This window comes from Eulemur rufifrons, chromosome 1 (genome assembly GCF_041146395.1).
Source record: "Eulemur rufifrons isolate Redbay chromosome 1, OSU_ERuf_1, whole genome shotgun sequence".
In the NCBI taxonomy this organism is placed as follows: Eukaryota; Metazoa; Chordata; class Mammalia; order Primates; family Lemuridae; genus Eulemur; species Eulemur rufifrons.
The window spans coordinates 49,313,086-49,330,628 of record NC_090983.1 but is presented as its reverse complement, the minus strand read 5'-3'; the positions used below and the strand labels follow the sequence as shown (position 1 = coordinate 49,330,628).

General features: G+C 37.6%; 1 protein-coding gene across 4 annotated transcripts in view; it reads right to left on the bottom strand.

Annotated features, from left to right (window-relative positions):
- The window catches only part of TTN (titin), a 268,870-nt gene that overhangs the window by 67,100 nt on the left and 184,227 nt on the right, over window positions 1-17,543 (bottom strand). For all 4 annotated transcript variants that reach the window (XM_069470275.1, XM_069470284.1, XM_069470255.1 and 1 more), the window contains 30 exons: window positions 17,321-17,517; window positions 16,932-17,237; window positions 16,553-16,831; window positions 15,663-15,962; window positions 15,254-15,556; window positions 14,751-15,113; window positions 14,132-14,434; window positions 13,701-14,000; window positions 13,308-13,604; window positions 12,923-13,207; window positions 12,529-12,822; window positions 10,917-11,216; window positions 10,492-10,800; window positions 10,213-10,403; window positions 9,379-9,808; window positions 7,682-7,990; window positions 7,400-7,548; window positions 7,278-7,310; window positions 7,043-7,172; window positions 6,650-6,949; window positions 6,243-6,560; window positions 4,942-5,238; window positions 4,534-4,833; window positions 4,131-4,445; window positions 3,889-4,037; window positions 3,298-3,448; window positions 2,927-3,208; window positions 1,302-1,604; window positions 468-770; window positions 85-366 (listed from right to left, as the gene is read on the bottom strand). In XM_069470275.1, coding sequence (XP_069326376.1) covers window positions 85-366; window positions 468-770; window positions 1,302-1,604; window positions 2,927-3,208; window positions 3,298-3,448; window positions 3,889-4,037; window positions 4,131-4,445; window positions 4,534-4,833; window positions 4,942-5,238; window positions 6,243-6,560; window positions 6,650-6,949; window positions 7,043-7,172; window positions 7,278-7,310; window positions 7,400-7,548; window positions 7,682-7,990; window positions 9,379-9,808; window positions 10,213-10,403; window positions 10,492-10,800; window positions 10,917-11,216; window positions 12,529-12,822; window positions 12,923-13,207; window positions 13,308-13,604; window positions 13,701-14,000; window positions 14,132-14,434; window positions 14,751-15,113; window positions 15,254-15,556; window positions 15,663-15,962; window positions 16,553-16,831; window positions 16,932-17,237; window positions 17,321-17,517 — 8,078 coding nt within the window. The remainder of the gene's footprint in view (window positions 1-84; window positions 367-467; window positions 771-1,301; window positions 1,605-2,926; window positions 3,209-3,297; window positions 3,449-3,888; window positions 4,038-4,130; window positions 4,446-4,533; window positions 4,834-4,941; window positions 5,239-6,242; window positions 6,561-6,649; window positions 6,950-7,042; window positions 7,173-7,277; window positions 7,311-7,399; window positions 7,549-7,681; window positions 7,991-9,378; window positions 9,809-10,212; window positions 10,404-10,491; window positions 10,801-10,916; window positions 11,217-12,528; window positions 12,823-12,922; window positions 13,208-13,307; window positions 13,605-13,700; window positions 14,001-14,131; window positions 14,435-14,750; window positions 15,114-15,253; window positions 15,557-15,662; window positions 15,963-16,552; window positions 16,832-16,931; window positions 17,238-17,320; window positions 17,518-17,543) is intronic.

Here is a 17,543-nt window from a genome sequence, read left to right as displayed (position 1 = left end):
AAAAAAAATCACAGCACAAATGTTATTTCCACTTCTGCTTTTGAAAGAACAGAAGGTCTATTCTTCTTGATAAATAGTACTTACCAACGACATTAACTTGACAGACACCTTTCCTAGAGCCTGTACTGTTCTCAACAACCACACAGTATTTGCCAGAATCTGAACGTTTGGCCTTGATCTTCTCTAGAGCAAGCGTTGTTGGAGTAATCTTTATATGAGTGCGATCATCTTCTAGTATGTCAGCTTCGTCTTTGAACCAGGAAACCTTAGGCTTTGGTTTGCCAGAGTAACGGCCAGTGAGAGCAAAAGCTTCACCAACTCGAACCGTGAGCTTATCTCTGAAGTCGAGGTCAAGTGTTGGAGGAGCTAGAATGTATAATTATAAAGGCAAATCATTTGTATTGATGTCTTATGACATATTGACAAATGTACAAGTTTTCAAAGTATAAACTGTAGTAGACACATACCCAGCTCATCCTTGCAAGTGATTGGCTTGGTGCAAAATGATGGTTTGCCTTGTCCAACAATGTTGACGGCACTGACTCGGTACTCATAGGTATCACCTTCTTTTAAGCCTTTAACAGTGTATTTTCTGCTAAGCAAGTTGTCATTTGTAACTTTGTGGAACTTCTCAGTTCCAATGAGCCGGCTTTCTAGGACATAGTTAATAATTTCGGATCCACCATCATACTTAGGAGGATTCCAAGTCAAAGTTACAGAATCTTTAGTAACTTCTTTGACTTCCAGGTCTTCAGGACGTTCTGGTACAGCTGCAAGTATAAGTATAGAATTATAGTGAAAAAAATGTCACATTAAGAATACAGACTGTAGTAAATGCTTCTTTCTGGGGATTGCATCTAAATATTAAGCTCTCTACATCCATAAATAACAAAAGAGGTCTCATCACAGAACTATTAGAGTTAAAAAGGACCCAATACAATCTAATCTCCTCATTTGACAGATGAGAATATAAAGTTTCATTGAGGCTAAATAATTTGGGAAAGGTCTCTAGAGTTGGTAGTTTTAGAGTTAGGAAAATAAATTAGTTTCTATTTAAGTGGGAAATTTAAAAAAAATCAGTGTAGCATACATGGAAGGAATTTGATGAATCATATATATTCTTAAAATCTCTTTCACAATCACTGTTCAAATACTACCAAATCAGATATCCAGTAGTTGTTTAAACTGCATGTCAAATGAATGAAATGTATGGCACTTATACACATATTTTGTCACCCATAGTCTTTTATTAAATGAATTAAGCAGTGATTAAGCATAAAATTATTTCATATTATACTTACTTATTGGATCCCTGATAACAAGTGCTTCTGATGTCTCAACAAATGGGCCCATGCCAATACTATTTTCAGCTGCAATTCGGAAAAAGTAGGCTTTTCCTTCAATGAGGCCTTGGACAGTAGCATTTTGTCGAGTAACTGTATATGATACTGGGGTCCATGCTCTGCGGTCAGATTCCCGCTTTTCAATGACATAGTTGGTGATTGGAGAGCCTCCATCATCTTCTGGAGAAAACCATGTCAGTTTGCAGGAGTCATTGGTTAGGTTGTGAGCTAGGAATGGTGTTCCAACAGGACCTGGCACATCTGGAAATAAGAGGAAAAGATTTCAAGCTGTTTGTCTTCAATGAACTATAATGTTCAACGTTTATTACCCTTTGTTTATAAAAAGGAGACAAAATGTCATGATGCATAAAATAAGGTTTTGTGCCTATTAATTGAGTTTATCCCCTGCCCCCACTATCTATATTCAACTGTATTTTTAAATAAAGTAGGTTTGCAGCTATTGGTTGCCATGATTTTAGTAGAAGCTGAAAGGAGAATAAAATGCTTTTTAAAAGTAATTTGTGAGTTTGATGGGAAGTTGCTGCTGGGAGGTGAACACACAGAGGGAGACAGGAGGTGGGTGAAGGGTGGCCTGGTCACTTCTTGTGGCCAGTTTTCTCTCCAAGGAGGAAGGAAGGAGAGACTTTTTTTTTCCTGTGTGATCAGTGAATCAGTGAACAGCACACAAGACTTCAAATTGGGAATGACTTTGAGGGGGTTAGAAATTTAACATGCAAATGCACAAGTTGTCAACCTAAAGTAATACCTGTTGGGCAAAAGGGTGTTCAGATGTTTATAGTTAACCTAAGCTTATAGAACTATTGCTCAATGAAATCTTTTTCCTTATGCCATTCTTATATTAATTATGTTCAATACAGAACTGGCTATTTTCACATAAAAACTGTGACTAGAGTATCACTGTGCCTAGAGAGATGCTTAGAGAGAGCGCTGCATGGGAGTGCTTCATTTTCTGGGCAAATCCCTGATCTAAAGCAGCCAACAAGAGGCATGAAAAAGCCTTTTAGAGTTCAACTCTATAGTCAGTGACTAGAAATGCAATGTTGATAACCAAATATGATGCTCCTCTTCAGTTAGAATACTGAAACCCTTCAAAGGGGTTTTTTGCATTATTATGAAAATTAGCAATAGAGATAGAGTCCCATGATGTGAAAATAATCAACATTGGCAAATTGTTAAACAGTCATGTACATTTGCAGGAAAGTTGCTTTTATGAAAACTATATAATAACATAATAGATTTTATGTGGGTGAATTCTATGAAAAAGCAGCATAAAAAAGTTTATAGTAAGAGTGCAACCATATAGAATATGCATAGGATAAAAAAGCAAGGAGGAAATTTTAAAAAATTCTAATAATGGTCAATGGGATTATGGGTGATTTTCCTTATTTTCCAAAATGTTTGTAATATAGTTTTATTACAATATAGCTTTGTTCATTGAAAGAAAGCACCTAGAAAAGCAAATAAATAAATAAAATAAAAACCAAGAAAACAATATAGCATTGTTGTAAATGTAATAAAAATACTGGTTTAAAGAGTCGCATGGACAAATTGAATGTATTTACCTAATACATCAACGATAATTGTCTTCTTTCTTTCTCCCCCTGCATTTTTGGCAAGAAGAGAGTAGACGCCTTGATGGCTCCTCTGGCAGTTCTTGATGACCATGGATGAGCTGATGGCTGTGGTCTCAATGGTGGCTTCTTGAGGTAAGGCTCTTTCATTCATGTTCCAGGTGACGGTTGGAGGAGGCTTTCCAGACACATAGGCAATGATTCGGATCACCCCTCCAGCATGGACCACAATTCTGTCTCTGACGCTGGCATCTAACTGAAGGTCAGGTGAAACTGGGAAACAATTGAAAATTTTAAGTGCGATTTTCATTTTCAATCTGAAACATAAATATCGATGAAATAATTGAGGTATTAATAATCACCAATTCTGTCCTTCATTTCAATGACATCTGTGACTTCTCCAGGTTCTCCGATGCCGGCAATGTTGACTGCTCTAACTCTAAATTTGTAGAATGCTCCTTCTTTTAATCCCGTCACAACAAGTTTTGTTCCTCTTACTTCTTTATCTTTACCCTGGGGGAAAAACCATAAACATTTTATAATTAGAATAGTTCTTTGTACCTGGTTGCTTTAATGGCTTTTTAAAGCATAACTAGTAGCCTATTTAACTATTCTCTTTGGGAAATTTGTTGCTGGTTTAGGTCTCAGGGATCAGATATTACAAGAATGGAATAAGTTGCCAGGAAGTATACTTTAAAATTGTCAAATGATTGAAAAAACTGTATTGTTTATTTATTCCACCTTTTCAGGGTTTATAACTAAAAGATAAGTTAACAATCATATGACTTAACTTTTGATTAGATTTTTGACATTAACAGATGTTGAATTATCAGTTATAATTATTCCATTTTTATGATTTCTCAATCCAAAAGATATAGATAGAAGTTGATGGGATTGAAAATAGCTACTATATTTTTAGTTTATTCATTTCCTTAATGCCAAGTTTTAGCTACCTTCTCCCATTCTTCTTTTCCTTCTTCTTTATACTCAACGATGTATCCAGTTACTTTGGATCCACCGTCTTTTAGTGGGGGAGACCACTCCAGATCCGCAGATGATTTAGTCCAATCTGTCACTTTGGGAAATGGAGGACCAGGAGGGGCTAGAAATAACCAGTATACATTAGTATTGTTGACTTTCTCATGGCACTTTTGGAAAATAAGATTAAAGAAAAAGGAATGGTTTCGAGGCTTACCAATTGGATCTCTAGCAGTCACTGGGTCTGATGGCAGACTCGCGGGACCCACACCAGCAGCATTGATTGCATATACCCGGAACTGATAGTCAGAACCTTCAATAAGACCAGTCACTTTATAAGAAACACCCAAAGTCATAGCTTTGATAGGATCTCGGTTAACCCTCTTCCATCTCTTTGAAGTGGTGTCTTTCATTTCCAGCCAGTACCCTGTCACTGGAGAGCCTCCATCATACTCTGGCTCTTCCCAGTTGACAGTCATGGAGTTACGAGTCACGCTGCTAACAGTTGGTTTATCTGGTGCTCCAGGGACAGCTGAGAACAAAATCACATTGATTTATAAGAATTTAAAAAAAAAAACAGGTAAGAATGGCTTTACATGTGAAAATGTTGTCCTACTTACAAAAGCGGTTTCTTGCTGTTTCAGGTTCACTGTCAAGAGGTTCTCCAATGCCGTATTTGTTCTGGGCCATGATTCGGAATACATATTCATGGCCTTCTAGCAGTTTAGGAATTGTGTACATGCACTCTTTGGGTTCACTGGAGACACGTACCCATGTCTTCCTGTTAGCTTCTCTTTTCTCAATTACATAGTTTGTAATCTTAGACCCACCGTCATCTTTAGGTGGAAGCCAAGATAATGTCATCTGATCTGCTGAAACAGATTCAAACTTTATGGGTCCCACGGGAGGGCCAGGACGACCTAAAATGGTTTAAAGAAGGAACACTTTATTAGTTGCATGATTTTAAAGCCAAATATTAATTATGGACAGAAAAACATGTAGTTTCAACCAAACCATGCAATCTTTACCAAGGACATTTAGTCTCATCTCCTTTGATGCTGTTCCCAGATTGTTTACAGCAGTGATGGTATATAAGGCAGTGTCACTCCTGCGAGACTGTGGGATAACTAAAGTGCAAGTATCGTCTACCACCAGTTTATTGACGTGGGTGTCATAGACAACAGGTTCTTTGTTATCAGGCTTCTTCGGAGGAGCTTTAAACCAGGTTAATGTTGGGAATGGCACACCTTTAATTTTGGCCACAATGTTAACATCAGTTCCTTCTTCAACCTCCATGAATTCTTTTAGATCAATTGATGGTGGGCCTAGATTTAAAAAAAAAAAAAAAAAAAAGTTGTCATTAGGAGCAAAAAGCACTGAAGGATAGAAAGTAGAATTCACAGTGACTATAAAGCTGTTTGGATCTACTGTAGTCAGATTTTGTAGCTCAGCCCAATATAAAGAATGGGTCTGTCTTTAAAACTATCACATTAGTTTGGTGAGCTGGCACATGTGGTCACCATCCTTTATTGGATCTACATGTGGCTATGTATCAACTATTGCTTCTTCTTATCTGGTATCGTCACGCATGTGCATATTCTGACAAAAGGGCAGAGAGAAGTAAAGGCTGTAGTAGGTTAGGCTTGAGAGTTCTGTCATGGCATTCCCTTTAATATTTATGCAGAGTCATGAAGGGATCCACAGTGTTCACTCTGGGTGAATTACCCTTTTAATAAACATAACTGTTAGTAGAGGCAAAGCAGTTTTCCATTTTCCACAAATTTATTATGAGACTGTGCAACAGGATGGTGACTACAACTCTCTTAAGCGAGGAAGAGAGAACTGAACAAATACACAGCAGTAATGATGTAACAGTAATTAGAGGAAGAATTATTACCTATTTGTATGTATGTTTTATCTATTAAAATGGATATATCATTTTCTCATGTAGAGAAAAATAAACTTGATTGTGAAGATAAGTGGGTCTCAGCAGTTGCTAAGCAAATGACTAGTTACTTTCTGCCCCTTTTGAGGAGCAGGCAGAGGAATTGCTTTAACTTCTGATAAATAAAACAGCCTGCCATGGAGAAAATTACAGTAACTGAACAAGTTACAAAAATCATCTACTTTAATAGGGAAAAGGTAACCTGTAAGGAAATATGATAATTCTGTGGATGTTGAGGGCATGAATAATTGAGTAATGTGCCCATGTTTACATTCAACCCATGGTAGCTTCCTGATAGGTTGGTCCAATAATTTTGGACTATTATTAAATGTCTAAGAAGACAGCCATAAATAAGACATGTTTTGTCAATACGTTGGTACTTACATGTCTGGTCTTTGACAATCACGGGGCCAACAGTCTCTGAAGGTTTGCTGACTCCTGCAGCGTTCACAGCTTTGACTCTGAATTCATACTCCCCACCCTCTATGAGGTCTTCCACAGTAAACTGCAGATCTTCTACATCACGCTTATTGCACTGTTTCCATGCTTCTTTCTTTTTCCCAGTAGGATCCCATGCAAGGCACTCAACAATATAGTGGGTGACAGGGGAGCCTCCATCATTCTTTGGGGGTTTCCATGACAGGTGTACCGTGTCCTTCGTTATGAGGCCAATCTTGAGTTTAATAGGGGGATCAGGAGGAACTGTAAAAACAGTTGAAGTGTTAAGCATTGTTCATAACAACATATTACAATTTTGAGAAGATATTTTAATTTCAGATTTTAAAATTTACATATTGGATCTCTGGCAGTGGTCCTCTGAATGGTTTCCACAGGCGGGCCGATACCAAAACGGTTTTCTGCTCTCACGCGGAAGAAATATTGTTGTTCAGAGATGAGATCAGGCACTACAAATGAGGTGCTTCCACAGTTTGGATTGACTTTAGTCCAGGCTTTTCCATCAATAGTCTTCTTCTCGATAACATAGCCTTTGATCCTGTCTCCTCCATCATCATCTGGCATCTTCCATGAAAGTTTGCAACTACCCCTTGTGATGTCACTGACTTTCAGATCTTTGGGTGGGCCTGGTACATCTGTTGGATACAAATCACAATATAAACAGTGTTCTTTAAATGTTTAGAAATAGTATTTTCTTATTCTGTAGCAACTTTTAAAGTCTTTCTCACCCATCACTTTAACTCTGCAATTTGCAGTCTTTTGTCCAGCTTTATTCTTGGCTGTGATGCTGTATTTGCCTGAATGAGATCGTTTACACTCCGGAATTATAATTACTGATGAGTTTTCAGCAGTCTCCACCTGTACAGAGAAAACAGTAGTCATATATTGAATGAAATTGAAGTATTGAATGAATTGCAGTATTGAAGTCAACCACATTCTGAATTATTTAAAATTTGTTTTTACCTGTGCATCTTCAGGTATATCATGAACTCCATCCTATTAGAAGAGAAGATACAGTCAATTGTAGTCTAAATACTCCTTATAGTGATTCAATGAAAGACACAGGAGAATTGTAATTTTTTTACCTTCATAGCCTTCTTTGCCTTTCCATCAAATTCCCAAGATGATTTTGGTGTTGGACGTCCCTTGATGACAGCGGGAATCCTAATCTGTGACCCAGCTTTGCAAACCAGACTGTCTTGTGCTCCAATGTCAATGAAAACTTCTGGTACCTCTGTAATACCATGAATAATATAACAGGATTTAACTCACATTTGTCAAAAAAAGTAATTGCCATATCTTTAGTAAATTGTCAATTTCATAATAATATCAAAAGATAAATACATAAACTGAATAAAGACTAGTACCTAGAATATCAGTGGCAGGGATCTCCCCAGTGGTATCACTTGGTTCAGATTCACCAGCTTCATTGACAGCTTTCACCCTGAATCTGTACTTCCTGAGTTCTTTCAGATTAGGCACCACACATTCACAGGCAGTTATAAGTTTGTCTGGTTCGTTTACTCTTTTCCAGTCAGTACTGCCTTCTTCTTGCATTTCTACAATGTATCCTTTGATTGGACTGCCACCATCTTTGGCTGGAGGTTTCCATCCTAGTGAGATGCTTGACTTTGTTTTATCTTTAACTTCTGGGCAAGAAGGTGGCCCAGGTGGATCTAATAGGGAGAAAAAAGGAAACATCAAATTTTGAAGGTGAAGTGATGGAATGCTAGGTTTACATACCATAAGAATCTTTTACTATACATGATCATATATTATTTTTAATCTATTAAAATATAAAAACAGGAATGCCAAAAAGAAATAAATTATCTTCTAGAGAAGAGAAATAAAGGAAGTAGTCTGTTTTCTTTTAGCATTAGTGGAAAAACAAATAAAGCAAACAACTAACAGGGAATAGAAAAACTACTTCTATCTCTAGCTAGATTTTCATTCTATTTACACATGATTGGTGAAAAGGTATTTTACTTTTGAGATCCCTTTGAAGCAATTCTATATTCTTTACTGAAAATTTATCATAATATGAAAATTTGAAAGTGGTTTCATCATTAGCTGGCAAACCTTTGAACACAAACTAATCTTAATGCTCTTTAGGGGCAGGATCAATGTCTATAATAATCACATAACAATCTTTCACGTTTCTGAGAATGCTTTATAATTACAGAAATTCTTTTACTCCATTTTTCTTTTTAATCATAACTCTTACCCCTTCAGTTTTAGTATAGAGCCTTGCATATAGCACATGTTCAATACTACTTTGTGAATGAATGAATGACTACCTCATTACATGCATATGTATATATGTTCCACACAGTACTTAAGAGTATTTAAAATTGTCTTTTAACAAATAGTTGAATTTTTCTTCTATAGAGAATTTAATCAGATATATTATAGAGCAAATAGAAGGATGCAGTATTTTAATTTTTGAATTGATCTGCTCATAGGTCTTTCAGAAGAATTTCCCTCTTTTATTTGACCTTACTGACTGTGCCTGAGAATCTTACATCTTTGTTCAATAATATTATTGAAAAGCTAACAACATTTTGGTTTTTGTTGGATTCCTTACTGGAGGGTCTGACTGTTTAGTGGAAAAGATGATTTCCACAGTATCTAATGAGATAGAAATTTATTTAAAGTATCAAAGCAGAGAGGAGCTTATAATCCAGTTCTTTATAATTGTGATTCCTCATAAAATATTAGGTTTAATCCAAGAGTTTAAGAAATGTGTGAATTTATGTATGTGTTTATGTATATATATGTGTGGTGTGTATGTATAGATATACATATATAGTATTTGGTATATAGATAGTATACTATCTATATACATATATGGTATATATAGATAGTATACTATCTATATACATAGATAGTGTATGGACACATGCACACACACATATACTTCTGATACTCTATGTGAATATGAACCTTTTTACTTTAATAAATAAAATAATTTGGCACAGAAACATACAAGAAATGTAAGAGCAGAATTACCTATTTAGTGACTTTGCCCTTTAGAAATGAGTCCCAGAAATGGAAGCATACTTACAGATGGGATCTCCTGCAATAGCTGGATCTGATGGTTCACTGGGAGGGCCAATTCCTGCAGCGTTTATTGCCATGGCTCTGAACTGGTATTTAACGCCTTCAATCAAACGGGGAACATTAAATTCCACAGCTTTTAATCCCACTTTGGTTATTGGTGCTCGGCTAACACGTGACCAGTAGGCACCTCCCTCTTCTCTTTTCTCCAGCCAGTAGCCAGTAATTGGAGAGCCGCCATTGTCCAAAGGAGGAGTCCAGCTCACTAGCATCGATCCTTTGGTGCGCTCTAAAACTTTTGGTTTTCCCGGAGGGCCAGGAAGGCGATAAGGATCTTGAATGACCACTTTATCTGATTTGCACTCATCACTGATTCCATATTTATTCACTGCCCTGACTCGGAACTCATATTGACCATTAGGGATAAGTTTCCAGATCTAGAAATTAGATGGATAGAAATTTCTTAAAATAGAATATGCTTATATTGATTTCTTACTCATTTAAAAACTCAACTTATTTAGGGAGAGATAGCTATAAGAAGAAATAAATATATAGACTCAAAACATGGGAAGACAGAGTAAAGAGAAAGCCTTTTAAAAATAAGAATATGTAAATTTATTGAGCCTAATAGCAGATCTGTCAAGTAAAAGAGTATCTGTATATCAAATAGTACTTACTAAGTGGCCCTATGTTGCTGGTGCTAAACACCACAATAACGAAATAACAGCTTTTTCTGTGTGATTTTAAGTTTAATTATTAAATTCCAAAGTTATACTAAAATGGTGTCAAATCAGAGTCATGTCCTTTGAACATGTATAAGAAAATATTTCAGAAAGTTTACCCCGTATCTTCTCTCTACAGCAGTGTTGGTGACTTCCTCCCATTCACTCTTTTTCCTACTTGCATCACGTTTGTCAATGACATAATGAGTGATTTCACTGCCACCATTATCAAGGGGGGTGTCCCATGTCAAGTAGCAAGATTCAGCTTTAATGTCAGTAACAGCAAGATTTCTTGGTGGGGATGGGCGGTCTAGAAAGGAACCAAGAGAGGAGACTGAGAAGGCAATTCTTAGACAGACACTGGATGTCTTTTTCATGTAAGAAAGCAAGTCGCTTACCATATACTTCAACGTGAACATTTCGGAACACTGAGCCAAGGCGATTGGAAGCAGTAACTGTGTAAGTGCCTTTGTCTGCCCGGACTGCTTTGGGAATGATAAGCTCAGTCTTTGCCTCGCTTCGGGATACCTCTTCCTTGGTTATCTGAAGTGCATCTGTGGGTTTTTCAATCACAGTTTCATTCTTGGACCACTCAATCTTAGGCATTGGAAGGCCTGTTACATCTGCGGGGATGTTGACAGGCTCTCCTGCCTTAACTTTGATAGTGTCGCCCCGAACAGCCAGACGCAATTTAATAGTTGGAGGCACTGCAAAGTGAAAGGAAAGAGCAAAAAGAAAAGTCATAAGGATATTTTCTTCATTTACAGGATAAAGGCAGCACTGTAAACTACATTAAAATTATTATTATATTCAGTTTCCACACCTTCATCATCTTGTATGACTACATTAAGAGGCAGGGATGGTTCACTTTCACCAATGTCATTGACAGCTTTGACACGGAACTCATACATTTGGTGTTCATCGAGATTTTCAACCAGAAAAGATGTGTTGGGACAGAGTCGCGTGTTAACTCTTTCAAAGTCAGGTTTGTCGTGACGTCGTTTCTCAATGATATATCCTTTGATGGGACTACCACCATCACTGCGGGGCTCCTTCCAGTCTAGAGTGATAGTGGACTTTGTCCTTTCTGTATATGTGAGCCTCTCGGGAGATGTTGGGGGACCTTTAGACAGAGACAAGGTAAAATCATGAGCATAAGGTAAATATTCATATAAGAAATAATATTTTACTCCAATATAATTACGTAAAAAATAGGCTTTAGTTTGGCATAACCTTATATCCATCTTTAAGATCTTTCCTAAAATATATCAGTTACCAGAATCATAGGCATTCTTATAGCAAAACTTTTCTTAACAAACTTTTCATCAAGATTACTAGTTAAAAATAAATCAAGAGACATATAAACTTTTTTACATTTAGCATTTTAGATTGTTTACCTCTGTCACTGGGAAAGCTTCTAATTTTAATGAACTAGGAAAGTAGGTCTGTGAAGTTTTTCTTTGAATGACCAGCTGAGAGCAAAGTTTCTTCTTTTATTAACAAACAGTGGATATGTCTACTGAACACATTTTGAGTCATGGTTCCTCATGTGGGTTTAAAATATGGTGGAAAGAGAACTTATGTAATGCTACTGTAGTTCTGTGTCCTGAAGGACAGAACTAAGAGAGTAAGCTTTGAGTGGTGAAACTAGACCCCGACCACGCTCGCTGACTGTTACGCAGCCAGAAGCAGTGGCAGCCCAGCTCTGTTCTGATGCCTCTGGCTCAGCTTGAGGTACAGTGGACATTCTGAGATGAACTGTAACAGTGGTGCAGGAAGTAATTTCTTTTATTTTTATTTTTCAGGGGGCGCTGGTGAAAGAATAACTTCCTCTGTCTCTTGAGGAATAGGTCTTCCTAGAAGGCTTAGTTTCTTAGATGGGATGTCAGTGTGCAATTTTAGTGTTTTATATTGGTTTTTGAGAGATTTTTCTCTGGGTGGTCTTCTATTCTTTGGTGGCTCTTTCTGATTTTGGGCCTCCCTATCCTTTCAATGAAGGAACTTTTTGAGGGTAGAGGAAGACTAAGGCATTTATCCTAAGGCTACTATCTGTCCTGTAATCTTTTAGAAAAACAGTCAACTCTCTTTAACTACTAAATTGTTAAATCTTTTAAAAACCTACTCCATTGTATTCCATTAGAAAGACTGAATACTTTCAAACCACTTCTAGGTTATTGTTAAGCCCAGTAGATCCCAGTTTTTCAGTACACAAAGCCATGCATGATTAATATACTTATAGTCAAAAATTACATGGAAATTATAGCAAATGTGGTATCTTTAAAGTTGCTAGTAATTATTTGATTTACTTTTCTTGTTACACTCTCTGTAGATCTTGACACTTGTAAGAGTTTGAAGCCATAAAGCTCAGTAAAGAAATGATCTAACTAAAAGCAAAACAGTATTAATTTTATAAACAGAATGAAAACCCCTTTTACCTAGTGGATCAACGGCAAGAATAGGTCCTATTTCAACAGGAGGGCCACAACCGAACTTGTTCTTGGCAATAACACGGAACTTATATTCTTGTCCCTCAATAAGACCTGTGATGTCACATTTAGATCTCTCAGTCTCTATTGCTTGTCTCCAAGTATGCATCTTGGCATCTTTTCTTTCAATAATAAAGCCTGTGATATCACTTCCTCCATCGTCTATTGGATCAGACCAGTTAAGCAGACACATCTTTCTGTTTGTTACAACAGGTTTTAAGTCGACAACTGGACCGGGGACATCTGCAAAGCAAAATAAAGCCAAAAAAAAAAAAAAAAAATCAATGTAATGAGATAGTATCACTTGAGAAAATCCTATGAACATCGATGCAACCTTCCTTACCGAAAACTTCTACCCTAGCTGCTGCAAATTTGGAACCACAGCTATTAGTAGCTGTTATCACATATCTGCCGTGATCTTTTCTCAATGCATTCTTGATAATTAGTTCAGATTTGGTTCCAACGTTCTCTATTACAACGCGGTCTTTATCCAGCTCTCCTTCTTCGATGGTCCATACTTTTGTGGGCACAGGACGACCAGTCACCACAGCTGGAATTCTAAGAGTCTTCCCAGCCATTATTTGTATTCCACCCTTGACAGAAACATCCAGTTCCACATTTGGAGGCTCTGTTGTAAGAGAACAGTCACATGTTAGCCCAAGGAAGGTGAAAAAATAGTCCTATACTGAGAAAATGTCCATAATTGTATTCAAATAACTTTTAAGTACCTTGTGGTTCAGCCACAGTGACAGGTTCTGTTTCTCCAGGTGGTCCTTCACCGGCAGCATTGACAGCACTCACCCGAAGTTTGTAATCGGCACCCTCTCGGATTTCCCTGACAGTGTACTGACGGACCTTGACCATCTTCTCTGTGCAGCGTGACCATTCGTTTGTGCCAACCAACTGCTTATCAACAAAGTAGCCGATAATTTCCCCACCACCATTGAAAGCTGGGGGCTCCCATTCTAGTTCAATAGTTGTAGAGCTTGTGTCAGCAACTCTTGGGATAGGTGGCCCCGGTGGAGCTAGAATAAATGCAGGTACACACATCAAACTCACTCATGGTTTTAAAATGTACAGTAGCTTACTCTATTCCACTGTCTTCTTAAGGAATTACTTACAGATTGGATCACGTGCTGTTTTGGGATCTGAAGGTGGACTGAACTTTCCAGGTCCAGCTGCATTTTCAGCACATACTCTGAAGACATAGGTGAGTCCTTCTAATAGGCCATCCACATTGGTTTTCAAAGCATTCAGGAGGCTTTTGTTGACACGAGACCAATGTGTACTATTAACCTCACGTTTTTCAAGCCAGTAACCCAAGATAGGGCTTCCGTTATCCTTTGGTTCATTCCATTTCACTAGCATACTGTTGCTGGTCACATCTTCCACAATGGGCTTATCAGGTGCATCAGGTGGTTCTGATAAAAACAATAACATATTTGAATTAATTCCCTAATATGAAATGATAATTCAATTGTACAAGTTATGATAATGTATATGACAAAGTATATGGTAAAAAAGTAAACTTTAGATGCAAAGGGAACCTTACCAAATGGATCTTTAGCTACAAATGGCTTGGAAACACATGGTGGTCCAGGTCCAAACCTATTTTCAGCTCTTACACGGAAGAGGTACTCTTTTCCTTCAATCAATTTTGTTACTGAATATTTGCAATGTCTCAGTGTTGCAGTGACCACAATCCATTCTGAATCAGGTTTTGTCTTGTCTTTCTTTTCCAAAACGTAGTTTAGGATTTCACTGCCACCATCATCAAGGGGTGGTTCCCATTTACAGAGGACTGAAGTCTTTCTAATATCTTCAAATACAAAGTTGATTGGCGGTCCTGGTGTGTCTAATATTTCAAAACAGAACAGTGATTAAAAAACTGTTTACAAATAGTTGCTATGGAAAATGTAAATGTTAGTATACTCCTTTGACATGATTTCTGTTTTTCCCACATCTGTCTATTTTTGTGACACATCAGCTGATAAGTAACAAGATCAGCTGATTTCTTGTTAGTTTATCAGGAGATAAAATGTGTCTGAGGACAACTTCCTGAACTTGATTCCTACTTCTTTTAACTCTTTCAAAGCTCCTTATTTTTATGTTTTACTAAGACTCTTATATAGACTTTTTTTCCATTAGAAAGTATAGTTTTAACTATTTACCTAACACGCTGACGGTACAAGGAGCTTTTGCGATACCATGGTCATTTTCAGCTTTGATCATAAATAGGCCATGGTCAGGTCGGAGGGAATCTCGGACGCGTAGCTGAGATTCTCCTTGTTTACTGTTGTCAATACTCAAACGCTGAGTCAGAGGCAGGACAAATGGTTCTTCTTCTTGAACTTCACCCCTCTTCCTTCTAACCATGGGTGCTGCTCGCTTCTTAATTTCCTCTGGTGTAATGACATTTTCATCCTTTATCCATGTAATAGTTGGGTAAGGTGATCCAGAAATAGTTGCATCAAGTGCTATTTCATCACCTCGTTTCACTTCTAAGCTTGTTCTCAGAATGACTTTGGGGGCATCTGTAATGATCAAAAACAATAATTGTTTTCAATTCTAATGAAAATATCTAACAAAACACTATTTTCATTTGTTTTACAAAGGGAAAGTGAAAAAAAAAAAAAAAAAAAGGAAAGTGGCAACCCCATTGAACAAGACTTACCAATAGGATCTACAGCTTTGGTTGGAGGAGTGGCCCGAGAAGGTTCACTAATACCAGCAGCATTCTCTGCTCGCACACGGAACTGGTATTCCTTTCCCTCTTCAAGTCCTTTTGCTGTATAGGTCAGGATAGGTACCAGGTGCTCATTGCACCTCTTCCACGTGTCTTCACCCTTAGCAATCTTTTCTATGATGTAACCCATTATCTTGCTCCCTCCATCATACAAAGGTGGCTTCCATGTAATAGTCATTGCCTTAGCTGTAGGATTATGGACCTCAACATCCACAGGTGGATCAGGGGGTTCTGAAGAACCAAAGAAAAAAACTGTTAATATCAGGAAAACCATGTTCTTAAAACAAAAACATTGCATATTAGTCCCTAGCCATAGTACATCCATGCTCAAACTTACGTTTTGGATCTTGAGCAATGACTGGATTTTTCAGTTCAATATATTCGCCTCCACCAATCTTGTTGACTGCTTTAACACGGAAGAAGTATTCACCATTTGGTATGAGATCCTTCACAGTCCAAGACAGTTTGTTCTCACCAGACATGACTGGTATATATGTCCTCCTCCCAGCTTCTCTGCGTTCCAGGACATAATGAAGAATTGGGGTTCCACCATCAAATTCTGGAGGTTCCCAGGTTAATTTACAAGAACTCTTGGTCACGTCACTTGCTTTAATATCTTTGCATGGTCCAGGTAGGCCTAGTACAAATAAAACTGATCATTATTATTGTAATCCTGAAAACTAAGCATTTTAAAAATGCATTGTTTGTAAGTGGGGCTATTTGCAATTTGGGGTAGGATAATCTTTCATGTGCTGGAATGTCCCTCACACAGCAGAGCATTTAGCATCCTTGCCCCCCAACTACTAAATGTCAGTAGTATCCCCCTAAGTCTTTGTGCCCAGAAAAAATGACCCCATAAATTTCCAAACATCATTTAGGGGTAGGGCAGAAAATGTTACTATCCCTGGTTAAGAACATTATCAAAAAATGTGAATTTATACAATTAAATGAATATTGGTCATTTCAACATTCTTCGGGTATGCTGCATCTTTTATTTAAATTAGCATTTCACATACAAATAATTATAACTGATGTAAATTAGTTTAATCAGGGTTTAGCAATTTCATCTCTTTAGAATTGCTTTACTTCTCACATGGAAAGAAATAATCTGAAGGGACATTTAGTTTACAAATTGCCAATTCATGAAACCATTTACACTAACACTGTAAAGTTAACTAATTCCCCAACATGTGAAGAATGTCTGGTGTCTGATCCAAGAATGATTACCTATGACTTTGACATTGATTGAGGCAGTTGCTGAGCCGAGCTTATTCTCCAGTGTAATGGTATAAACTCCAGCATCTGCATGGACGCTCTTGGGAACTTCAAGGTGTGCAGAGATGTGATCATTCTTCATTGTTAATCTATCACTTGCTTTAATGTCTTTGCCATCTTTATGCCAACTGACAGTTGGAACTGGGACAGCTCTGAAGGGAACAGGAATGCTTAACTTTTCACCTTCAATAACAATAATGTCATGAGTCTCCAGGTCAATTGTTGGTTTGCCTGTAAGATATCATCCAAAAGAGAAAGAAAAAGAGTATGTCAAAATACAGTGCATGAGTAAAGCCTATTTTATTAACTATAAAAGACACAGTGTTCTTACAGTCTGGGTCTTTGGCAACCACATTTTCAGAGATTTCAGATGGCTCGCTGACACCGACAGCATTGACAGCTCTCACTCTCAGAACATACTCTTTGTCAGGAACAACACCTTCTTCAACCTTGAATTTCAAGTCTTTTACTGGGCGAGAATTAACTCTCATCCATTTCTCAGTGCCTACTGGACACATTTCAACGTGGTATCCTATAATAGGACTTCCACCGTCTTTCTCTGGAGGCTTCCAAGCAATGGCAATGTGCTTTCTCCCAGCATCGGTCACATGTAGATCAAGAGGAGGTGAGGGAGGACCTGAGAAAAGAGGGAAGCATTCACATCTGCGGTCTCATCATCCATTTCTAGACAACATACTTTATATAATCAGCACTACTTACCTGTTGGATCTTCAATTGATAGGATCTCCGTGGGTTCACTTGGGTGACCAACTCCAGCTTCATTTTCTGCCCGAACTTGAAACTGGACCTCTGTTCCTTCAATGACATCAGTTACTCTGAAGTTACAGTCAGGTCCTGCGGTCTTTCCAGCTTTCACCCAACGGGTACCTAACTTTTCTTTCTTCTCAATGACATATCTATTGAAATAACAAAGCATTTCATT